The following is a 25,984-nucleotide window of genomic DNA, read 5'->3' on the forward strand; positions in this document are numbered from 1 at the left end:
AGGTCCCAAACCTGCAGCGGATTCTTTAATTTGGTGGCAGATCTGACCTTCACTAGTGACTTAACAGTCCTCAGAGTTGATGACAGAATATCAGTATCCCTCCCAGAAAAACCATGATAGAAGTAGTCTTCATCCTACATGGTAAATTACTAATTTAGTTACTTTTCAAGGCGACATTTATTAAGCATCACCTATATTCCCAGGTGCTGGGAATACAAGAGGCAGAAGATGCTGTTCCTGGTCTTAAGGAGGTTGTGGTCCTTAGGCTAGGTACACATCGTACAGCTATGGTCTGGTGTGATAACCACAGCACAAACCATAGAACAAAGTATGATGAGATCCCTAGAGAGAGCAGGGTGCCTGCATAGCTCACTCCTTCACCTCCTTCACCTCCTTCAAGGTTTTGTTCAAATGTCCTCTTTTCAATGAAGACCAACCTGACTCGCCTTTTAAAAATAGCAGTACCCACCACCTCCTCATTTCTGGATTCCCTTACTCTGCTCAACAATTTTTCTTTTTCCATTGTATTTATTGCTCCCTGTCTCAGTTGGCTGTTACTGAGTAATAAGCCATCCCAAAACTTAGTGTAAAACAATGATTTCCTCTCTTTCACTGTCCTGTTGGTTAATTGAACTTGGTTGGCTAGTTCTTGCTTGGAGGTCTCTCCTGCAGTTGCAGTGAGATATCAGCTGGGGTTTTGGTCATCCAAATGTTCAACTGGGCATGACATCTAAGGAGGCTTCTCTCATGACTGACAGTTGAGCGTGGCTGTTGGCTGGGAGCTCAGCTGGTGCTGTCCACCAGAGCATCTTCATATGGCCTCTCCATGTCGCTTGGGCATCTCACAATGTGGCAGTTGGATCCGAGAAGGAGTGTACCAAGAGTAAGTGTTCCAAGAGGCAGGAGGTAGAAGCTACCAGGCCAGTGATAAACTACACTTGGAAGTGGAACAGTACCATTTCTTCTGTATCTGTTGGTCCTAGGACCTGCCCAGATTTACTTTTGTTGGGGCAAGAGTATATTGCAGAAGAGCATGTGGGATGGAAAATATTGTTGGAGCTGTTATTGGGAAATACGTTCTGCCATACTTTCTTAGTATCCTTATAGAATTTATTTTTATGCCAGTTTTTGTTGACTCCTGCTGGGATATCAGCCCCATGGAAGCAGGAGTATCCACTGATGTACACCAGGGACCTACACCCATGTTTGGCACTTAATAAGTACTCAATGAATATTTGTTAAATGTTCTAACAAATGTGTCTGAGTCTCTGTGTTCAGACTGTTGCCTGTCCTGGTGGTGTGGGTTTTTATCACACTCCTGATTTACATTCTTTTCTGTCTTTTAACAGACTGTAGACTCTGTAAGGGCAGGGGTCATGCCTGGTTATTAACCACCACATTGCTCAGTATCTGGCAAGCAGTCACTGCTCAATAACTATATATTAAATGAATGCAAAAATAAGTCATTAATTCTGCTTGGAGCATAGAGAAGTTATGAAGAAGAGACTGTATGTGAACTGAGATCTGAAGGATAAATGGGATTTGCCAAAGAGGACAAGGAGCGATAGGGCGTAAAGGCAGAAAAAAACACCATGAGCCAAAAGGGAAGGATAAATGGGACTACTGAAACTGACCTGTTAGCCCCCTGAAGGCTGAGTCCCCACCTGATTTGACCTCTGGTCTATTTCTCATACTAGCTACCTGGTGATGCAGTAGTCAGGCATGCATGTTGGATGCCCATGCTTGTTGGATGAATGAATGTCAAGGGAGAGTATAATATGTGAACTCATCTATGACTTTTTTGGGAGGAAAGGGTTAGGTTTGGTAATCAAGAATAATTCTTGCTAATGAGAGGCTCTTTTAAATACAAACCCAGCAAATTTTTTTAAAGTATCGAAAAATAGCTAACTTTTGTATTTTTGAATATAATGAAAGCTAATTCAATTTATGCATGTCAAATAACTTTCAATCAGAGTAGAGTCATTTATATTCTTATGTTACTGTCTAGCATATTGTTTGCCTAGTGAGAGAATGTAGGAAAATCCTTATGGTTAACCCTGAAACCTTAGACCAAATCTTACAAGGGAAAGACTAATCTTTAGGTCAAGGGGAGAGAAGAATGAGCCATGCATCTTTCATAAGGATGGTGAAAATTCACAGTAAGACAGCAGAATTGTTAAACTCATGAGTATAAACACAATTTTCTGAAAAATTAAACAATACAGAAATTATAATATTTTAAAAACCATTATGCATCATTGTTTTCCATGAGCTTGTTATTAAAATATCATGACCAGTTATTAAAATATCAAGGAAAAAAATAAATTTAAGCCTTTGTGTCTTAATCCATAAGAAATATTAAGTAACAGGTAAATAGAGCGCTTGTTATGTATTAATATATGTGAGGCTTCTTGTGCTTTCCATCCATAATGGGGTAAAAATTCCCAGTTACTTCATCTTCAATTAGATCTAGCCATAGAGTTATATTAAGCACCTACACAAAATGAGTCCTTTCTATAGCCCAGTTCCATGTGAAAGTATGAAGGAATGATGACGATTGTGTGCAAATGGTACAAAAATGTAGACTCAGCTTGCATTTTAATTCATATGCTTCGTAGATGACAATTGTACAGAAGGGCAGTATTTGAGACAGGAAGCAACCAGTTCTCCCTGATCTTGCATCCTGTTAAGAGGGAAAAGAAATCTCTGATGCTTCGTATACAGAAGTGTTCCCGGTGGCCTTAACCATGCACGGTCTTCCACGGGTTCTTTGACACCTTCAGTTCTTCATGCTGATCATTTTCAGTTCTGGAAGCTTCGTGCTCTTTAATTAGTCATCCTTACTTATGTCCTGCTTTTTATAGCTCTGGGATTTTTCTCACCAAAACCTAGTGGTTAATTTTGGAATATTTCAGAGTCCCCTCATTGTGATCTCAGCCAGTGGAACTGATTTCTTCACCATTCAGGGCAGTCATGAGCCCCCCAAATGCTTTTAAGATGGTGTTGCTTGCAAATATATCCCTCTTCCTGATGAACGTGTTTGTACACACACTTACATACGCATTCATACACACACACGTCAGCTTTTTTCCTTGACTCTTACCACACAAATCCAAGAGTGCTGGAATTTTATACCCAGCCCTCCAGCAGGTACGATTATAGTCTGATTTCAAAAATCCAAAGAACCTATTTGACTACTCCTGAATGGGAACAAGATACAGTGATTCCTGGGATTTTCTCCTCGTAGGACATGTGGCTTTCGAATTTGAACCACCACTTGCCTCCACCCAAATTGTATATTCAGAAAATGGCTTATGTGTTTCTTCTGGCACAGAGTGACCATTTACAGCCACATAGCCACATTTACAGTCACTCCATGGCAGTGACGTTCTTTCAAAGACCCTCACGTAACATCAAGAGCCCCCGACAGTAATACTTTCTGCTAGTGCTTCTTTAAGGCTTAGCTATTTCCTTCAGAATATCCCATAGATAACATGATCAGCTGCACCAAGCTGCCCTGCAGTCTTTCCTTGCACACTAGGGAAGGTGGGTGTGAGGCTGGACAGCACATGGCCACTGGTCGTCTTCTCCAGGGCTTCCTCATGCGCATTGCCCTTAGCCTTGTTCTTGCGGGCGCTGCTCTGGCAGACTTATCTCACCTCCTCACCCTGTTGCCGAGGCCACTATAGATGAGGCCAGCAGCCAGTCCAGGTCTGTGGTACCTTGTCAGCCTGTAGCCCGGGTCCCTCACCCTCTTCCCGGGGTGAAGAGGTCAAAGTGGCTGGCCCAGAAGCCTAAGGGAAGGTGGTAGTCAGTAGAGCATCCTGAGCCCCAGCTGGTGATACGGGTCACTGTGACACAGAGGCCCGTGGGGGCCACAGTGGGTGTTTCAGATCTCGCATCTCACCCAGTGCCTGCACCCTGCATTCCTCTTACCCCAGAAAGGCACATTTGGGCCAAGAAGCTGACGGTTGTTACAGCTTGGGGCCCTCATGTTTTTTAAAAAGTAGCCTTTTTGTGATATAGTTCACATACCATACAATTCACCCATTTAAAGTATATAATTCAATAGCTTTTAGTGTATTCACAGATGTGTGTAACTATTACCACTGCCAATTTTAGAATATTTTCATCACCTCAAAAAGAAACTCTACCCTTTAGCTCTCACTCATCATAATCCCAGGCCCATCACCCCCCCAGTGCTAAGGAGCCACTAATCAACTTTCTGTCTCTATTTCTGTCTAATCCTTATTCTGGACTTTCATATGAATGGAATTATATAATATGCGGTCTTTTGAGCCTGGCTTCTTTCACTTAGCATGATGTTTTCAAGATTCATCCATGTCATAGCATGGATCAGTACTTCATTCCTTTTTATGGCAGAACAACATTCCATTGTGTGGATATACAATGTTTTGTTTATCCATTCATCTGTTAATGGACATTTGGATTGTTTCCATCTTTTGGCTATTGTGAATAATGCTGCTATGAACATTCTAGTATAAGTTTCTGTGTAGACATCCGTTTTCATTTCTCTTGGGTATACATGAAAGAGTGGAATTGCTGGGTCGTATGGTAACTCTATGTTTAATTGTTTGAGGAACTGGCAAACTGTTTTCTGAAGTGGCTGCACCATTCTGCATTCCCGCCAACAATGTATAATGGTTCCAATTTCTCCACATCTTCACCAGCCCTTCTTGATCTGATTTTTGATTCTAGCCATCCCAGTCGGTGTGAATTTATGAAATTTTGAAAGGATTTGGAAAAGATTTTCCCTTTCTAGTAGTTTTTTAACACAATATATATATATATATATATTTGTGCTCCTTTTCCTAGTATCCACAAAGCATGACTGCTAAGAGTTTCTGTTGTCTGTCAAAAATAGAGGAAATTTCAGTATTTGTTAATCCAAAAATGTCATTGATTGAAATCAATATGGGAGACTTTTTTTAGCACGTGAGTTGAGGGGACGAAGGGAAGTGGGTGGAGAAGTGGGGCCGGGCGGTGTATTTCCTGGAATGTTGCATCTTTTGCAGGAGGTTGCTCCACTTCTCATCACTGTGTCTAATAGTCCCTCTGTCTTTTAGGAGGACTGGCGTTGGCTCAAGTGCTCTTTTTCTATGTGAAGTACTTGGTGCTCTTTGGCGTCCCAGCTCTGCTCATGCGCCTGGATGGACTCACGCCCCCACCCTTGCCTCGCTGTGTGAGCACCATGTTCAGTTTCACGGGCATGTGGAGGTCAGTGGCTTGGTTTGTTAAAGCCCTTCAGGGGTGTCCAGTGGGAGGACCCATGGTTTGGCCAGCTTCAAAGGGCTGGGGCCACCATCCTTTCTCTGCCCTTTATTCAAGCCGCATTTGGCACTTCAGTTTCTTCATCTGTCTAACAGGATCACAATCCATGCTTTCCGAACCTCTCCAAAACATTGTCAGGCTATGAAGATATGTGAGAGAAGAAAGTTTCTCATCAAGTCTGTGTACAAATGCATAAAAGTTTGTCGAAGGTGGTTTCTTACTAATCTGAGACATGCTACTATATACTGATTATTTTATTGCTGTCTGTTTTTCTTGAAAGTGACATCTGTATATGTGGGACTGTCAATTAAAAAACTAGGATAATAGCATATGCCAGTGTTGGCATTTACTAACTCTCAGATCTAGGGTAAATTGCTAAATCTCTCCAAGTTTCAGTTTTCTTATCTCTTAAATGGTAGTAATAATAATAATAATAATAATACCCACCTCTAAGAGTTGTTTTGGAGATTGAGAAAGCTAATGCATTGAAAGCGTCTGGCACATAGTAGATGTTTACAAATGTTAGCTTTTGCCCTTATGTTATTCCTATACTTGGTGCATATGGATAGACAGATGCTTTTTCTTTTTCTTCTTCCTCTTGATTTTTCCCCATAACTGTGTGATTGGCTTGGAGTCTTTGCCCCAAAAGATCCCTCAGGCCCCATGCCATTTCTGACTGTTGTTCTCCAGATGGGCTTGCTTGCTGCTGTGTTTTTCTTGTTACTCCCAGCATGTAACAAGTAACAGGCTTGCTTTTGCAATTGCAAGCCTAATGTAGGAACCTCAGGGTGGGGACTGGCACATCCGAGAGAGTCAGTGCCTCCTTAAATTTTGCTCTTTACGTGCCTCCATTTACCACAGTGTGGTCTTGGCCCTGCTCAGAATCGCCATTCTGGCTCATTCATGTGGCTCATTCAGTCTTGTATTTCATCCCTGTAGGCAGAAGAGCCAAGAGGTGATAGAGGAAGAGCTCAGTGAATATTACCATGTCTAATGTTGGTATTAAAAAGGGGGTAGATAGCACATGGCATCCTGGTTTTCCATGGTAACTTATTATAGATGCTGAATTTATCTAAGCCTCCATAAATACATTTTATTTTTGGTCCAGTTTGCTTCTTGGGATTAGAAATGTCATCTGGTTATTGCAAGGAATGTCAAGTAATTGCTTTGATTTGTGCTTAATTACTTCATCAAATATCATACATTTCTGGTTTTAATGGCAAGGTTAGCAAAGGGACTCTCTCTAGCTAGGGGGCCAGGGAGTGGTTCTTATTTAAAAGGTGAGCCTGGTTGGAGGGCTCTGATAACTTTTGACCTACTCATAAAAGTAATTTACTCAATAAATGAGTTGGGACCCAGCTTGTCACAAGTGCATGGTGTGGACCTGGCACGGTTCCTCCGCCTGCACACTCCTTGGCGTGAATGCTTGCACTAATGCATTTCTTGGGAAGCACATTCTCCTAAAGGGCCTCTCCATTGTCGGTTGGCATCATAAAAACCATGCTCGCTCCTGGCTCCTTGTCCATAACTACCAACCCTTGATTATCACAAGAGGCAGTTTAGACAGTTGAATCTATTTCACATTAAAATTGGTTGTCTTCTTATTCTTTATTATTTTAACTAATTAATTAATTAATTATTTTTGTCCAAGACCCTCAGTTGTATACAAACCACAGAGGTGGAGAGAGCATGTCTGCCAAGAACTTTGTCCTTCTTAATTAGAACTAGACTCAAATAGTCTAGACTCTGGGTTGTTGAAACACTCTCTCCTCCCTCTCAGTTACCTTGTGGGCAGGAGAGTAATACTGAAAAGTTACTCTGAGGAGGAAGCTCTGGGGTGACGCCTTGGAGTGATGTGGTTCTAAAGGGAGATGCTTACAAGGGCATGTGATGAAATAACATACATGCTCTTTCTTGGGAGTGACCAAGACTTTTATCTTCGAATCCTTTAACATGCATGGCGTAGATTTTCCCCTTCACATTTATTTTTAGTCTCTTTAAGGGTTTTCTGGTTTGCCAATTATACTTAGAAACATCTGGGCCTTCATTCTTTGTACGCAATGACCATTCCACATTAAGTAGTTGAATTTAGGAAGGAAGATTAACTCCCTCTGAGCTATAGTGCACAATTTAATGCTCAGACGTAGTTTTTTAATTGAAAAAGGGATAAAAATTATAGGTCTGTTTTTGCACTATTTGCAGATGCTCCTTCACCCTTGGTGGGGTTTACCATGTTCATTTTCAGGGTCTGGTAGCCTACACTAGTTCTGGTCCCCATTCTCTGGTTTTTCTCTGTAAGAATGCATGCCAACGGAAAATAAGTTTTGAATTTGTAGTTTCTATTTACATCTAATTTTATGCTAATATTTCTGGGCCATCTACTGAGGCATTGCTGCACACAGGGAATTGCTCCCTCTTCCTGGATTTAGGTCTGAGATGAATTGAGTCATGAGCAGATGTGAAAGCTGGCAATGTAAATCATTCTGCCTGGCCTTGGCAGCCACTCACATGGTGACACAAAGGGCTGAGTGGATGGGAAGTGACAGGAAGAGATTTAAAAACAATCTCTGGAGATTGTTTAATGGTTACCCGAATTTATAGAAAATCCACGCTGAATCGGATGAGAACTGATGGTGAGAGATGAGTTTTTAGTTTCCCTTTTGAAGGAGCCTTACACACCTGAACACTGTGCTGACTGATTGCTCTGTCTTTCGGTCCACTTAGCAGTAAGACTGCTAAGACTTGAAGCCAGCGCCTACTGTATCAGAGGAACCTGGGCTTTACATCATAGAATAGATGAAATTGGCTATCAGCAGAGAGATATTGTTCCCTGTAGTTCAAATTGATCATAAAAAATTACTGTTCACCCAGATGGCCCAAACCTGAAAGTTAGAATCTGATGGGTTTGTTTATTCTTTTTTCCTTCTAGTTCTTCTCTTTTGTATAATTCCTGCTCAAATATTTGCAGGTATAATAAAACCCTAAGGAAGATGTGTATTCCCACTTGCATGATTTTTCTGTGGTTGTACAGACCAGAGAAATTGAAAATTTTCTGCTTAATTTTTAGGTTTCCTGTTTTAATTTAGGTAGGCCGAGATCTATAATGAGCATCTTTTGCCAGGAGTCATTAAAGATGTCATTGCATGTCCGAGGTTCCAAATTAAAAATCTGATCCTGTTCTCCTGTTTTGATTTCTATCTCTGGAAGCAAAGTATGCAAAGTGATAGAATTTCCCATGGTGGCTGGTGAGTTATGGGTCAATTTCAATTATCTCATGAATCTCACACAGCTTGCCCTCTGCATTTCTTGAATTATGATCCTCTCAGGTCTTCACAGACAAATGCAGGCATCACTGCTTATCCCAGAGGGATCTGGTTGCTGTTGGTGGCTGCGGACCTTAATATATGGGGACATCTTTGGGCTGGGGATGGGGAGGAGGCTGAGCTCCTTCTTTCAGTGGGCATCAATTCATGAGCTGTTAGATCAATAGAAGAATTTAGGTTTCTAGGTGGAGAGTTGGTCCGGGCCTGTGGTAGATGATAAAAACCAGCTATACAAACTGCTGGCTTTGCATGAGTCCTGCCTTTGAATCATGTTTAACCTCAAGTTGCAGGACAGAATAGCAAGCATGGAGTTGGTGAAATACACACCATATCTCCCAGCATTGCTCAATGGAAGGCAGGAGCAACATGAACATAAAGGAGTAGAGATGGAGCAGGTGCTGTTAAGAAGAGTTTCCTTTATTTTGGAGGCAGCCTAGTAACTAAGAGCTTGCTACTTACTAATTGTGTGACTTAGGCAAATAATTAAAATGCTCTGGGCCAATCTCCTCATCTCTAAAATGGAGATAATAATGGTCTTTGCCTCACAGAGTGATTTAAGGTTGATTGAGCCTGGTGGATGGTAGGTCCTCAGGAAGCATAGCTTCTTACTTTGTTTGCAGTTGGAAATGTAACAAAGCCAGAAGTGACTGAGAATCCACCGGTGGATGGTCCGAGTTGGGGAAGCAGTGGGCAGTGATGACACTGGCTGAGTAAAGGCTCCAGTCGAGCTCTGAGTCTGAGATGTGACAATTCAGAGATAAAGACTATGGTGGAAAAGTCACTGACTGTCCTCAGAGGAAGGAGCTTGATCAAGTTTCTGTTGCCTCAGTTTCCTCATCTGTTGAGTGCAAGACAGACTCTTGTCATTAGATGAAGTCCGTGCTCCCTTCCGGTTCTGTCTTGGTATTAGCTCCAGTCACATTGGATGGGGATGACCACCAGTGTCCTGGTGCTAAAGGACTCCCACCCCCACCCCCATGTACTTGGGCAAGTTGTTTTATCCCTTAGGCCTCAGTTTTCTGAGGTGTTAAAATAGGGCTAATCATAGTATTTGGCTCACTGGGTTGTTGTGAGGGTTAAGTGAGATCAGATGCGAAAGCAGTGAACACAGAGCACGCACACTGTAGACACCAAAATGTTAGTTGAAAATCATAATTACGGGTATGAAAGTCAACTGTACATTGTTTATTTTTTAATTTCCCAGAAAAGAAAGGCCTGATAGGGTGGGTGGTAGAAGGTGGTAGGGTGGATGATATGTGGAAGGCATGGATTTCAAAATGGAAGCATGGGGGTCCCCACAATCTGCACCAGTGTGACTCTCCCTCACCGCTAGGGGAGTTCTTTCTGCTCACAGTTTCCAGCTACTGGACATTTCCATTACCTCACAGTTTTGAATCTCTCTTAGTCCACCCTTCTCTCTTATGATCCCATCTCAACAGGCTCAGAAAACATTTTCTTTCTTGTAACATTCATATTTCAGAATCCCCTTACCTTTTCCTCCAAACAGACTTCCATAAATCAAAGCAGAAAGAGAATATCGAGTTAAGGCAAATTTTATGAACCATCATTATGTTTTGCTTCCTGGATTTATTTTTGCTTCAAAGACAGTTCCTCTGCCCTACTCTCCATTTTCTCCCTGTGTGGAGGATGTCTTCAGTTCACATGTTACTGAGAGAACTCTGAGACTGAAGGATTTTAGAATAAGAGGCACTTTGATGCAAGGAATGCAAGGTACACAAGGGAACCTTCAACTTTAGGGGCTTTTGTGGTGGTCACCAGTCACAAGAGCCAAGATCTGGCCCCCAACTGCCTGGGTTTGAATCCTGGCTCCACTGTTCATTACCCAGCAACCTCTCTGTGCCTCGGTTTCCTTCTCTGGAAAATGGAGATGTTAAAATACACAGCTCTTGGAACTAACACCCTTTGCTTGTCATGGCAACAGTCACACTGCACAGTAACTCTCTCTACTTGCTCACACCCCACCAGACTATAAGCTCTTTGAGGGCAATGCTTAGATCTTGTTCTTGTAACACTGTGTCCCCAGCACCCTCCTCAGTGCCCAGCATTTACTGGGCACTCAGGTAATCTGTGCTGAGTGGGCAAATGGCCACTCTTCTCTAAAAATTTGACCACCAGGTCTTCAGAGCAAAATTTTCGAATATCGTGATCTCAGCTGAGTGGTTTCTCTCTGTTGCATGCGCTGGCGTGTCACTGCTGTTGGTGCACCATGCCGTTACCACTGTTGATGCTCCACCTTCTTAATCTCCACATTTTCCTCATTAAGTGTTAGTACACGGTGCACCAAAATATTGCGTCTGCCTGCAATTTTCTTGAGAATGCATCTGCCTTGTAAGGAATGAGGAATGTACGCCTTTCTTACTTAATTACTATCATTATTTTATCAGACATTGTATGACATCCCTGATGTCAGATGAGGGAGAAAGCTCCCGATGTAAAGGAAGAAAAGAGATTCCATTCAGACTTTGATATGAGAGAGGAGTTTGACAACTGTTTGTCTTTGGGGATAGGGTTTTTCTGAGGGAGGTGCTGAAAGAAGGTATCCTAACCTCTTACAGTGGAAGATGAGGAACCTGGATGCAGGACTGGGAGTGGAGCCCTTCTAAAACATATCCTCACAACTAATAATAGTAAGAGGAATAATAGTAATTATAGTAACAGCAGCACTGGTAGCTGTAGCAGCGAACACATAGTGCATATGTAGTGCCAGGAACGTATCTCAGGGCTTTACGTATTTAACTTATTTAATCCTCACAACACTCTTATGATGTAAGTACTGTTATCTGCACTTTACAACAATGAAACTGAGACGTAGGGAAGTCGAGTAACTCTCCTTAAGTCACACAGCTAGTAAGTGGTGGAGCTGGGATTTGAACCCAAGCATGTAGGGCTGGATTCTGTGCTCATAATGACTACCTTTTACTGTTTCTCTGGTAAAACGGAACTGAAGTGAATTCTTCTTCTGTAGTCTGGGGTGTGAGGCTGTGTGACAGGATCTGGAACTTGGGGTACCTAAATGATGAATGATGGTGGCTTTTGTACTGACTCTTTACAAGGGGAGGTGGTGCAGGGGGTGATAGGGGAGGGGTGAGGTGGGAAGGGGGTTGGCCTCTATGCACCGAGGGATGAGGAGAAAGGGAGTCATCACTTAACCCTGAGTAACTGAGTGAGTGAGTGGGGCGGGGTCAGTGGGGCTTCTGTTCTTATGTTACGTCTCTTCTGCTACAAACAGCAGTCTAGAAAGAGCTGCTCCAATGCAGGTAGGAAAGGGGCTTCCCCTTGTGCCCACATAGAAACTTGACTTTGTTTCTCCTGCCCTTGCCCATGGCCCCTCCTGTGTCCCCGTGCCCATGGCCACCTTGATGGCTGTCCTCCTCCTCCTCCTCTGTCCTTCCTCTCACTTCAGGCTGGGTCAGAGCCTCTTTGCCAGCAAGGATGGAGAGTTGCCCCATCTCTGCGAGTCTTTAAACTTCTGGGTCCCCGGTACTATCCTATTTCTAAGTCATGCCCTCCCTTCAGCAGACTAGTGTTGCTTTTTGCCCCACCCTACTTCTGAGGATTAAATGCGAAGTGCAACTTGCTGTTTCTCTTAAATGATTCTAGAAATTTTGATGTTTCAGTTTTACGTTTGTGTGCAGTTGTATCTCTTTTTCTTTTCCTGTATGGTTTCTGCTTTTGGTGATAAGCTAAGGAAATCCATTTGAAATTTATTTATTTTTGTATAAGGTAGGAATATCTAATCTGGGGATCCACAAGCTACTGAGACAGTTTTCTGCACATTCTCAAAAATCTGTTTTTCATAGACTCCCCATCATCTAGCTCGGTGCCTGGCACATGGTAGGCACTCGACAAACAGATATTTCCTGAGTCAAAGATGAATGATCCTCATGCCCCCTACGCCCTTGGAGAAGAGATAAGAGAAACATTGACTTACAAGGGAGCATGGGTCTAACTTAACTTATTTCCAATGCTTAATCCTAACTAAATTTATGGTGACATAAAATGCCACCTTTTGCCATGTTATCTATTTCCTATGTTGCACCTGAGATTCTTTCTGGGCCCACCCTCTGACAGTATGCACTCTAGGTTCTGTGTTTCTTGAAAATGTAAATGTTTCATTCTTTTCTGTATTGAATGTCTTACCATTAGAATCCAAGAGAGAATTTGTGTTTCTTCATTGGGTCTGGAGAAAAAAAAGAGAAGGGAGTGAGTAAAGAATATAATTCTTTATTTTCTTCATTAGAGGCTAAAAACCAGCCAACCAGTCAACCAACCAACCAACCAACCAGAACCACCACCACAATAACAAAAACAGAGAAAACTTTGAAGGACCTTCCTTGTTTCAGGGACTGGAGAATAAGGGAGAGGCTGCCCTCTGTTGTGCAGTGAGCTGGGAAGGAGTGAAACCCTAATCCTGGACAATCAGTGGTGCTTATGCAAACGGAAATAAGAAGGCTAAAATCTGGAGCCTACTGAAGAAAATAAAAGGACATCATCTGGAATGGGAAATTATGCCCAAGGGGATTCTGAATAACTGAACCCCACAGAGTCTCGTCCTTGAACCTCCTGGAGCTTCCCATCCTTTGCTCTCCTCTCCATTCCCTCTCTGTTTCATGCTATCTAATGTCTCCAGTCCTGGCCACGGAAGTCATTTTGGCCTGGTATTGGGAGGAGCAGGACCAGCTCCATTACTCATCAGTTGAGGGGAAGGGAGGCCCTTGTGTCTGTTACCTTCAGTGAAGAATGCTCCTGGTGTCCCAGATTGCCACTCTCAGTGCATGTGCCCAGGAAAGTTGGTCTAAACCCTGGTCAGATTCCATATTACTATTACTAGTGGATTGAGGAATAGGACTCAAACAATAGTGTGCATGAGAATCATCGGAAAAGCTTATTAAGTGGCAAAATGTGAGCCCACTTCTAGATTCTGATTGAGTAGGTTGGGATAGGGCCCAGTAATTTGAACTTTTTTCAGGGAACTAGATGAGTCTGGGGTCCACAGACCACATTTTGGTAAGCATTTGCAACCATCACTATTGGCCTCAGGTAGGAGTCCCTATTCCTTGACATAGCCTACAAGGCCTTCATGATCTTGCCTCTGCTACTTTCTTTCGTTCTCTGTGTTTTGAACACTTGCCATGTGATGAGGAAGAGGGATACTAATTTAAAGACTAATTACAGACTAAGGTAGAATTGCAGTGAGACAGACTCTGTGAAGGAGAGATACAAAACGCTATTAGAACCTATATAGAGAGATTTATTCTAGTCATAGAAAAGCTCCTTTGCTGAGATGTGGATTGACATGAGATCTGAAGACTGAGGGTAAAGAGTATTCTAGGCAGAGGGAACAGCATGTACAAAGGTCCTGTGGTAGACTAGCACATGGCAAGTCTCTGGACTGAAGAAGGCCATTGTGGGTAGAGTGCAGAGAGCACATGTGTGGGGGTGATTTGAGATAAGGCTGGATATAGGTGAGGTCTTCTGACCAAGGATGACCTTGTAGGCCCAGGAAGGGGTTTAGTCTTTATACAAAGACTGAGATTTGAGGATTCCAACAATTTCAGCCTGGGTGGAGGGGTTTGAGCCTGTAAAGGAGATAAAAAAGAAGGGTTGGCTAGAGCAGGCAAAAGGAAAAGTTGAGAGGATATTTTACACAAGAACAAAGAGAGTATTTCAAGAAAGGAGGAAATGGTCACCAGAGTCAAATGCTTCTGAGAGGTCAAGGGAGAGGAAGACTGGAAAGTGCCTTTTGGGTTTACTCAACTGGAGGTTATTACTAACCTTATCAAGAGAGCTTGTTTCAGTGGAGTAAAGGGGCTGGGGGCTAGATGGGAGGGGTTTTAATGTGAGGTGAGGAAATCCTTATTTCCTTACGTTCCTTCCCTCAACGCGGTGTTCCAGCTATAGTGGACTGTCTGCTGTCCTCCAAGGACGGCAGCTGCCTCTTCACTGAGAGCCTTCGCCCAATCTGCTCCTCTTCCTCCCATTCTCTGTTCACTCCTACTTCTGCATCTTCTACTGTCACCTCACATTGCATCTTTTCTGGGGGGCCCACCCTGGCTCCCTCAGGTTGACTTAGATACCTTTTGCTATGCTTCCATGGTGCCCTCTATACTTTTCACTATTACCATGATGTGTACAAATTGGCATTGTAATCACTTGTCACCTTACCTGTCTCTTCTACTGCACTGTGAGCTCCTCGAAGGCAGGGCCAGCACCGTGTTCCTGTTACATCGTGTGTGCCTTTCGCAATGCTGAGCAGATAGTAGGCATTCAGTAAATATTTGTTGAATGAACAATGAATGACTGAGTGAGCATATAATTCAGTGATGGCTATAATGATGTCTGTGGTAGGACCATTGTCATTTATACCCCTGTCACATATGTCATTCATTGTTACTGACTATCTGAAAATATACCATTGTTATATACCTGGTAATACCCCGTTCTGCTACTCATGCCCTTAGCCATACAGGATTCTTCTTTGTAGAGATAAAACATATCACTGTTCCTATCTTTCCAATACTCTCTCCATTCCTGAGGTCATTCACTTAACATATAACTGCTGAGTACGTTCCATGTGCTAAGAACAGAAGGAAATAAAGAAATGTTAGTTTCGTTTGTCCTTAGGAGACATGTACTTAAATATCGAACACATGGCAGATATGACAAGGCTCAAGTGACGTATTTAGGCAGTTAAGTGTGAGCCAGGTTCCGAGGCAGGGGAGACTACTTCCAGCTGGGCTCATCAAGCAAGATGTTCTGAGTGAGTCGGCGTTAAGAGCTAGAGTCATTTCTTCATTTACCATAGTGTCTCCTCTGAACCAGGCGCTGTTAGGTTTTGGCAATACAGAAGTGTCTGTGATAAAATCGCAGAGCTCTAATGAGGAATGGGAAGGGAGTGGAGCAAGAGCACTCAGCAAGTGACCGCATGTGCTGGGGACTCTGCTAGTCGTTTTTGTATACGTCATGCATGGAGTGCAGTTCATGCACTCTTGTTCTAATGTTCCAAATAAATGTATTTTCTATGTTTCAAACAGCTGATCTACACTTCCTCATTGGGATATCTGGGAATGGGGCTGGAAGGGGGCATTTCAATTTTAAAAGCCAATCAGTAAATATATATTGATGCCTGTGTGCCAGGCAATGCTTTAGGTCCTAGTAGTGAGAAAAAAGCAGAAAAACGTCCTACCTCCATGAAACTTGTGTAATAATAATGAGAGGAAGACAATAAGCAAAATAAGTAAACTATATAGTGTGTTAGAAATCCATAACTTCTATAGAGAAAAATAAATCAGGTGAAGGGGATAGGGAGTGGCATGAGTTGCAGTTTCAAATCGAGCAGACAAGGAAGTTTTGCTGAGAAGTTGTCGTCTGAGCAAAAAGTTGAATGTGCTTGGGGAGTGGCCATATTGGTGGCCGAGTGAAGAGCGCTCCCAGTAGAAAGTACATTGAGTGCAAATGCGCTGAGGCAGGAGAGTGAGCCTGGGAGGTTTAAGGAACAGCAAGGCTGCCAGTGTGGTGGGCTGGAATGAGCAAGAGTGAGCATCAGAACCTGACACCGTTTTCAGGCCTTTGGCTTTTACTTTTGCTTTATGAATTTTAAGCTTTCCTATTGGGTGCATGCTCATTTAGCAGTGTTGTACCTTCTTGGTGAAGTAACCACTTTATCATTTTATAGTGACTCTATTGTTGTTAATATCCCTTGTTCTGAGGCTTATTTTCTCTAATACTGATATAGCCACTCCAGCTTTCTTTTGATGTGTTGGCATGGCATATCATAATTTACAGTTGATGTAATTATTGGTATGGTTGCATTTATATCTACCATCTTGGTGGTGGTTTTCTTTTATCTTGTCTGTTATTTGTTCTTTTCTTCATCCCCTCATATATATATATATATATACATACATACACATAAATATATATATAGAGAGAGAGATGACACACACATAATATAAAATTTACCACTTTAGCCATTGTCAAGTTAAACAATATTCCCCATTCCCTCTTCCCCCAAGTCCATTTCTGGTACTATTAATTTCTTTGTGTAGATGCAAATATTCCTTTTGGTATTATACTCTCTTCTGCCTGAAGAATGTCCTTAGCTTTCTGGTCTGCTGGCAATGAATTATCTAAACTTTTGTTTTTTTTTCTGACAATGTCATTATTTTGCATTCAATTTTGGAAGATATTTTTGCTGAACATGCCATTCTTCGTTGACAGTTATTTTTTTCTTTCAGTATCTTAAAGGTGTCTCTCCATTGTCTTCTGGCTTGCATAGTGTCTGACAAGAAGCCTCATGTAATTCTTCTGTATGCTATGTTTCTGTTTTTTCTCTGGCTGCCTTCAACATTTTCTCTTTACCTTTGGTTTCAGCAGTTTGACTATGATGTGCCTAGGTGTATTTTTTCTTTTTTCTTTTTGTATTCTGTTTGGAGTTATCTAAGCTTCTTGGATCTGTGGTTTATTTTCTTTCATTAATTTTGGAAAATTCATGGGCATCTTCTCTTCAAATATTTCTTTCCTACCATTCTCTCTTTTCCTTCTGGGACTCCAATTACACATGTGTTATGCTGTCTGATATTATCCCCACAGATCTTTGATGCTTGGTTCTGGTTTTTGCCCCCTGACTCTTTTTTTCTCTTTGTGTTTCAATTTGGATATTTTCTATTGGCTTATCTTTAAGTTCATTGCTATTTTCTTCTATTGTGTCCCTTCTTCTTCAGATCCCAACCTGGAGTAGTAAAGGAAGTTGAGGATTGACATTGGAGTTGGGCTCCATGGAGGTCATTAGTGACCTTGATGACAGCAGTCTCAGTGAAGTGGTGGGGACAAAATCTCCATTAAAGTGGGCTCAAAGGAGAACGTGGATCTGATCTTCTCCCCAGGAACCTGTGTAGGGCCTTAATGAGGGGCAGCTGGTGAACGTGGCGTGGTTAGGGCCCAGACTTCCTCTCTTCCTGACTCAGCCTCATCCCCATTCTTATTGACTAGGTGGACCCCTTTGAGTCTTTGCCAGGCTCTGGCAAGGCTGTGCACTCCTTTGCAGTGGGCTTACCTTGCCATTCCCCACAGGTGTCCTTGAAGCAGGTTTACTGGCCCTCATCTTACTGCCTTCCATCGAGGGACCTTCTGGATTTCTTCTTACCATGAGGTTGCTGACAGAGGCTTGGCAGTGCCAACTAGGCTCTCTCCTTCCCTCTGCCTAACTATTTATTCCAATGTGGCGACTCTTTGTAGAGAGCAGTCCTGCAAGGTGGTCTGTCAGAGTTCCAACCAGAAAGTAAAGCCAGAGCTGCTCTGCTTGGGTTTTACCTCCACCTGTATACCGTCATGCGCTGCATAATGGTCAACGACAGACTGCGCGTACGATGATGGTCCCAGAGAATTAGTACTGTAAGCGTAGAAGGCTATACCATCTGATTCGTGTGAGTACACTCTGTGATGTTCACACAACAGAGGAAGCACTTAACGACACATTTCCCTGAACGTAACCCTGTCATTAAGCAACACATGACTGTAATAGCCTTCCCTCTTAGGATGTCATGGGATGGGCTGATGGGGAGGGGCACAAGGACATGCTTCTAAATTCTTTCACCCTCTTCCATCTCTTCCTTTCCTTTCCCATCGTTCACTGTGTCACAAGGGACAGGTTTTCTACTTTCTCTTCTATCTTCTCTTTTGACATATTCTTCTTCTCCAGGGCAGGAAGCCTTGTGGTTGAGCTCTTGTAGGTAGAAGAGAAAAATACTCTAAGATCTGACTCAGTTAGACTTAGTTCTGAATTTGTGAGCAGTCCAACTACCAGGAAGTAGAGATTGCTTAGAACAAAATACACTATTTTAGTTTTTAAAAATTCCCTGTTAGTATTAACTAACTTATTCCTATAATAGTATTGTAGAGTAAGGATTAAAATATTATCACTGTCTCAGGACCACAGAGGTAAGTAATGTGTAGAAGGTCACATAGCACATTCTAACTGCATTAAAATCTAAATACTAATTCTCTTAGCAAGAAAGTTTTAGATGCGTAAATGCATTTGCTTGTAGATGAGTATGTAAACATTCCTGTATTCAATAGCTCCATGAGTGAATAGGCTTCCTTTTCCTCTTATGCCAAGAATAAAGGCAAAAATATTTGGTATCCACTTTGTGGGTCCTGATATTTCAGACTACTTTAGCTGCAGGCACATTATGTGCTGTGTTTATTCTGATCTGCCTGTCTGTAGTAGACTTTCAAAGGTTTTTCTCTGGGTATGCTAATAGAATTCTCTGATACTATCCGATTGCTTACCTAGTGAACAAGATGAATACTCTATCTTGTACTAAGTGCTGTAAACTCTAGTTAACCTGCAAGGTAGAAGGTGAGACTAATTCTCTGCCTGTCATGCTTGGAAATTACATTTTATTCTTTTTTTCTTTTGGTGAGGAAGCTTGGCCCTCAACTAACATCTGTTGCCAGTCTGCCTCTTTTTGCTTGAGGAAGATTGTCCCTGAGCTAACATCTGTGCCAATCCTCCTCTATTTTGTATGTGGGATGCTACCACAGCATGGCTTGATGAGCAGTGTGTAGGTCCGCACCCAGGATCTGAAGCCGTGAACCCTGGGCCACCAAAGTGGAGTGTGTGAACTTAACCACTGTGCCACCAGGCTGGCCCCATAATGTTTTATTCTTAAGCATGACATACAAAGCTGGTCGTGAAAACCTGGTCACTCCCACCTACCATTTCAGGTTCTCCTCCCTCACCTTGCATTAGAATGGTACAGAACTAGTCCTGGTTCCTCAGTGCAGCCCGTCCAGTTCTCTCACAGACCTCCATGGTGTCGGTGCTGGCTTTCTAGTCCTGCAGGACTCATTCCTCTTCTATCAGGCAAAGTACCACTTACTCTTCAAGGCAGTCCCAGCTTTCATGTCACCCTTCCTCTCAAGCCGTGCTTCACGCCCCAGGCGGTGGGATTGCCCATTCCTCTTTGCTCTGTGGTAATTTGTATGTTCGTGTATTTTAGCACTTATACATGTTAGTGTGCACTCATTGTGTCTCACTCACTGAGCTTTTGGAGGCCAGGGACTACCATACCGTACTTATTTTGTATTTGGTATTTGGTTTTAATAGAGCAAATGTCTGCATTTAGCAAGAGCCTTGTTATGCAGAGTGTGGTCTAAGGAACAAGAGCATCAGCCTTTCCTGGGACCTTGTTAGGAATGCAGGATCTTGGGTCCCACTCAAGACCTACTGAATCGGAATCTGCTTTTAACAAGATCTCCTAGGAGCATTGCATGCACATTAGAATTTGAGAGGCACTGGAGTGGGCTAGATGGCTCCTAGGAACTCCTCCTCCTTGACATGCCGTGACTCTGCAGACTACGTGGATGGTGGCCGTGAGTGACTGTATGCTTGAGGATTCAGTATCTTACATTCACCTGGGTCACAGGGACTGGGCCCCAGAAGAGCTTCATTGGGAGTTTTTACTGATGTTCCCAGGGGATGGGGCCACAGAGGGATTGAAGAGATAGGGGAGAATGAACTCAACCAGCTCCAAGATACGGAAGGGGCTGGAGGGTGGCTTTTTGATGAGATAAGCAATCAGGCGAGCCAGACTTAGTTCGAGGCACCCAAACCAGATGGAAGCCACTAGTCTACAGTCACAGAAACCTAGGAAAAATGAATTTCCCTGTTGTTGTCCCCAGGAGGCATTTGTCCTCCAACTTGTTTTCCTCCATGTGGACTTCTCCCCTTCTCTGCCGTCTTCCCTCTGTTCCCCTAGAATTGCTTCTTGTGTGCAAGAAGCCCACAGATGAGGGATTCTGCCATCTGGGAAGAAATACCCAAGAAATACCCATCCTCTGACTGTGTCCTGAAGACCACCCTCCTTGGATTTTGGAGGGCTGCCCTCCTGCTCCCCATTGCAGGGAGGTTTATGGTTCCCTGTGAAGCTATATACACAGGAGACCTGGCCCACCAGACTCTGGAAAGCAATGCCTTAGAACTTGACCTTACTGTTAAAGTAGAGATGATAGATACAAGTCATCATTCCATTTCTGGGAAATGGTGCTAGCTGCAAGTACATAGAAGATTTGCTAAGAAGTTAATTAAAATATACATCATGGGTATCCTATAGGTGCCAACAGGGTTGTGATTAGTGAGTGTGTTAGCGGCAGTCAGCTGAGCTTGCTTGCTGTGTTATTATAGTCGAGGTCATTGAGCCGGGGATGGGGAGCAGCGTTGTTAGCAGGGGACTGAGGAAAATGGACTCACAGAGGCTTGGTGGTGGCAGTAGCCCAAATCCCATTATGACATATTGTCATCATAATGTAAATCTGCCTGGAAGAATATTGCTTGTCTGCTTGGCAGCTGATTTAATTGGTAGCAGTAATTGTCAAGCAATATATTTCCCAGACTACTTATATTTTTGTTGCAGTTGGGGTTAGGTACCCTTCTTGCAGTCTGTGTTTTTACTGTAAAAATTGAGGGCTAGAATCTTAGGTTCCCCAGGATTTCCCAAGAGAGTTTCTACAACAGGGAGAGAGGTGGTATATCTGAGACAGGGTGTACTTCCTCTGAATAGTTGTGTGGTCACTCAATCCTATGAGACTGGTCCATCGAGAAATCTGAGGGACTGGTTTTGTAGGATATGTTTTCTGTGTTTCATTTCTGACTTGACAGCAGGTTCGATTTCCCAAAAGTCACTAACAAGATTGTCTGCCAAAATTTTGCTTTTGACTCAAAATTATTAGCAACTAAAATGTGGTCTGTGAGCTTCTCTTCCTCAAGGTTATCACTTAAGTCCTATCACTAAAGCCAAGAAACTGTGCCAGCACCTCTTGTGGGTATAAGTGGAGACATCAACTTGAGTTACCTGTGGGATTTGGCTGTGATCTTGACTCTTGGGATGGCAAAAGAGGAGGGTTAGGGCCACCTCCCAAAATCTGGTAAAATCCTTAGTATCTTGTTGGTTCCAGGTCTCCTGGCTGCTGGGTCAGAGGAGAGGGGAAGGTATGAGGTGAAGTGGGGAGAGGGCTTTCTCCCACTCTATAAAAGTGCTTCCCAATGGAGCCTTGACTGTCACAGGGGACTCAGCGTTGTTCCAGCACAACGTAAGTAGGATGGGTTCTTCCTATGACAAGAAGGTACAGGAGCTTCCCTCAAGAAATCCACACAGCTTGTCCTTGTATGAGTTTCTCATGTATGTAACTCAATCATGCTACTTCTCTGAACACAGATGGATACTTGAACTGTTGTCAGCAGGAAATGTGCCTTAAGATGTTTTCCTGGTATGGGGAATAGTCGTCTGGAGCCCTCCCCTCCACAATGAGAGGCAGGCATTTGTGAGAGTATTATCAGGGTGGGGGCAGTCTCTGTGTCAAGCCACCTGCCCTCTGTGGGGTTAAACCCACGCCTGATGCCTCTGTGCTCTGACCACGGAGCAGTTGGTGGAGGTGTCCAGCAGCAGGGGTAGCGAAAAGCAGGTCTGCTTTTCTAGGGCGAGTTTTGTCAGCATCTCTCCGAGCAGTGTCCCTGCTGTATGGCCTTTTCCCAAACTATTCTGCAGCTTCCTGTTTGACTCTCAAATAGTTTAGATTGTTTTTATTATTACTCTTCCACTTACAGAATAGGTAAATCATAAACACCGCCTTAATGGATTATACCTAAAAGTCCAAATTCTCTGTTCAGTGAGTATTTCTTGAACGCTTACTAGGTGCCAGTCACTGATTTATGGATGCAGAGCTACATAGGGGACTCTCTGCCCTCAGGGAATTAATGCCAACAAGTAATGTATCCCAAGACAGGCATGAGCATCCTTGAACCTGTATACTACTTCAGCATTTAAAATCACTTCCACATCTATTGTCTCATTTGTTGGTTCAATGTGTTAGTCAGGGCAGGTCTCATTTTTATTATCCTCATTTTGTTGGTGAGGAAAATAAGAGCCAGAGAGGTTAAATGATTTCCTGAAGACGTAAGTGGCAGAGCTGGGGCATCACCATGTCATCTCTCAATAATGTCTTGATTTACTTAGTATTAGCCCTTTTAACGTTTTAGCAACAATTAGGTTTAAACCGTCATCTCTTTAAAGTATAAATATTGTAGAGTCAATGGACACCATGAAAAGTTGACCCTGAAAATATGTGAAATAAATTGTTTTGTTTGAATAATAGTGTGACCATTGACATAAAGTTGTTGGGAAAATAGAGCAATATTTTATATCTATTTATTTAAGAAATAAAAGGGAGTTATGGAATTACATTGTATAGAGAATATAGTGTGAATAATATAGTGTGAGTAATTAGGTCAAATTACTCAACTTCTCTAAGCCTTAGTTTCTGCACCTGTTAATGGGCTAATGATGCCTTCCTGCTGGGGTGAGATGAGAATTTAACCTTTCCTTTTTTTTTTTTTTTTTAAAGATTGGCGCCTGAGCTAACATCTGTTGCCAATCTTCATTTTTTTCTTTTTCTCCTCAAGCCCCCCCCATACATAGTTGTATACTCTAGTTGTGGGTCCTTGTAGTTGTGGCATGTGGGACACCACCTCAGCATGGCTTGATGAGCAGTGCCATGTCCACGCCCAGGATCCAAACTGGTGAAACCCTGAGCCGCCGAAGCAGAGTGCGCAAACTTAACCACTTGGCTGCTGGGCCGGCCTCAATTTAATCTTTCTTTATAAATTAAATAAGTTTCATGTTCTGCTTGTTACTGAATCAGGCAGGTATTAAAGATGTGTATATTTAGGGTAGCTGACCTGAAATATAAGCTACGTAGCATATCAGAAGTTCATTTGGGGCAGAATGAGGTGCAGTCACCTCCAGGGGTGCTGACACCCAGTGAATGAGGATTGGGAGAGATCCGACCTTTGTATTAAGACCCCATGGACAGAACACAAGCTGAGGATCAAAGTTGAGCCCCAAGTCAAAAGTTACCCAGGCAGACACTGACCTGAAGCTATTGATTCGTGATACAGCTGCTTCTTACATGGGCAACTCTGTGAAGCTTATTCCAGGGGACCAACGTCAGGGATTTTATTTATCAAGGATTAATGATTGCCTCTAATAGTTCTGCAGTGCCATGTAGAGAGATAGGAAATATGATGGCTCTTGGTACCCCCATTTCTCTCTCTTTGGAGCCCTTTGGATTCAGTGCCCCTTAGTGGGTTGTACCTTTCCAACTGTACAGCCTACCTCTAGAAACCTGGTAACTATCCACCTGGATTCAGCTTCAGAGCCTGTGGACATTTCTTCTGTCCCATCCAGCCTCCACTTCCTTTAGTCCCAGCTGATCCTGAACTGTTTCTGTCACCTCCCGCCTATAGACACTCTGCAGGCCAGAATCCCCACCTTGTTCCTTGTTTCCCGGGCTACCCTCGTGTGTGACTTATCCTTCAGGAGTGTACTTGTCCAGACCATTGCTTCGGGGAAAGTTCTGACTCTCCATCCATCTGTTCCTTCCTTCATTGATCCAACAAATATTTGCTGAGTGCCTATTATATGCCAGAGACGGTGCTGGGGATCGAGTAGTGAACAAAATAAGTACAAGCACGCCCTCTCACAGAGTTTGCTGTCTAGCTGGTGAGACAGATAATAATAGGCATAATAAATACGTAAGTCATATGGTGTGTTAGGGCACAATAAATGCTGTGGCAAAAATAGAGTCAGGTAAGGGGCATCTGCAGTTCTGGGGCAAGGGTTGCCATATTCAGTCAATAAAGTTTCTGCAAACACTGAATCAGCAAATACTGAACCATTGCTCCTGGAGAACATACAGCGTTAGGTTCTGGTGAGCCTTTAGTCACAACGTTTTTGTCAATCAATCAATGCCTTTGTTTTAATATGTGTTTCTGTTTAAAGTAACATAATTAATATATATTGTTGATTTGTTAACATTGAGCTCATGGTCAACAACACTATAACTGAGGCCTGGAAGCTTATCTAACATCTATGTTTTCTCTGTAAGGCACATCACAGCCTTTTCACACTTAGGAACCGTAGACAGCACTTCAGCACTGTGCTTGGGGGCCATTCCAAACAGTGAAATCACCAACAAAAAGCACAAAAGTGGCACTAGATAGACCACGAAAAGGACCCTTGTTTACAGTATAAGAGCTGCTGCAAGAAGGTAGAGGGCTGCCTTGTTCCACGTCAGCTGGGCACACGGGCGTTGGGGGGTTCACAGTTTTTGCTTCTCAGCTTGTCTATGAATGACTATAAAAGTGCATCAAGTATTGATTTTCGGGTTACAAATAAATTTTAGTGAGTGGGCAAATTCACAAATACAGAATCAGCAAATAACAAAGACTGATTATAAATGGAGTGATCAGGGTAGGCCTCATTGAGAAGGTGACATTTGGTGAAGACTTGGAAGAGAGGATGTGAGTCACATGGGTATCTGGAGAAATGTTCCAGGAAAAGGGTGCAGCCAGTGCAAAGGCCCTGGGCCAGAAGTGTGCCTGAAGTGCTCAAGGAATAGCAAGGAGGCCAGTGTGGCTGCAGTGGAGTGTGGAGTGACTGGAGGAGAGGGTAGGAGGGATGGTAGGTCAGGTAGGGCTTTGTAAGCCACGTGCATTCTTTGTTTTTTATCTGAATTAGATGGTTTATTAGTTAGGGTTCTCCAGAGAAACAGAACCAATAAAATATGCGTAATATACACACACACATATATGTGTGTGTAGGTGTGTGTATATATATGCGTGTGTGTATGTGTATGTATACATATGGAGATTTTTTTATAGGAATTGGCTCATGTGATTATGGAGACCGAGAAGTCCCACGATCTGCTCTCTGCAAGCTGGAGACCCAGGAAAGCCAGTGGTCTAATTCGGTCTGAGTCTGAAGGCCTGAGAACCAGGGGAGCTGATGGCGTAAGTCCCAGTCCAAAGGCCCGAGAATCCAGGGGCTGATGGTGTAAGTCCTGGTCTGAGTCCAAAGGCCTGAGAACTAGGAGCTCCTATGTCCGAGGGCAGGAGAAGGATTGGATGATGCCCACTCTCATTGGTGAGGGCGGATCTTCTTTCCTCAGTTTACTGATTCAAATGCTAATCTCTTCTGGAAACACTCTCACCCAGACACACCCAGAAATAATGTTTTACCAGCAACCTGGGCGTCCCTTTGCCCAGCCAAGTTGACATAAAATTAACCATCACAGATAGGGAGATACGGAAGGGATTTGAGTTGAGAAGCCACCCCGTACTGTTTTGAGACTAGTCTTTAGGGTCAAGGGTAGAAGCAGTAAGCCAGTTCAGGGGGTGTTGCCATCATCCAGATCCAAGCCTTGATGTAGTCATTTGCTCACAACTTAAATGAACTTTCCAGCACCTCCTTTGCCCCTAAACCACTCCCACTTCACAAATGGAGCACAGC

General features: G+C 43.1%; 1 protein-coding gene across 28 annotated transcripts in view; it reads left to right on the forward strand.

Annotated features, from left to right (window-relative positions):
• The window catches only part of HHAT (hedgehog acyltransferase), a 317,507-nt gene that overhangs the window by 121,174 nt on the left and 170,349 nt on the right, over positions 1-25,984 (forward strand). For all 28 annotated transcript variants that reach the window (XR_011498116.1, XR_011498117.1, XR_011498115.1 and 25 more), the window contains one exon: positions 5,088-5,238. Coding sequence is in view for 25 of the 28 variants with exons in the window: in XM_070497291.1 (XP_070353392.1) it covers positions 5,088-5,238 (151 nt within the window). In the remaining 3 variants the exon portion in view is untranslated. The remainder of the gene's footprint in view (positions 1-5,087; positions 5,239-25,984) is intronic.

Source organism: Equus asinus, chromosome 25 (assembly GCF_041296235.1).
Source record: "Equus asinus isolate D_3611 breed Donkey chromosome 25, EquAss-T2T_v2, whole genome shotgun sequence".
In the NCBI taxonomy this organism is placed as follows: domain Eukaryota; kingdom Metazoa; phylum Chordata; class Mammalia; order Perissodactyla; family Equidae; genus Equus; species Equus asinus.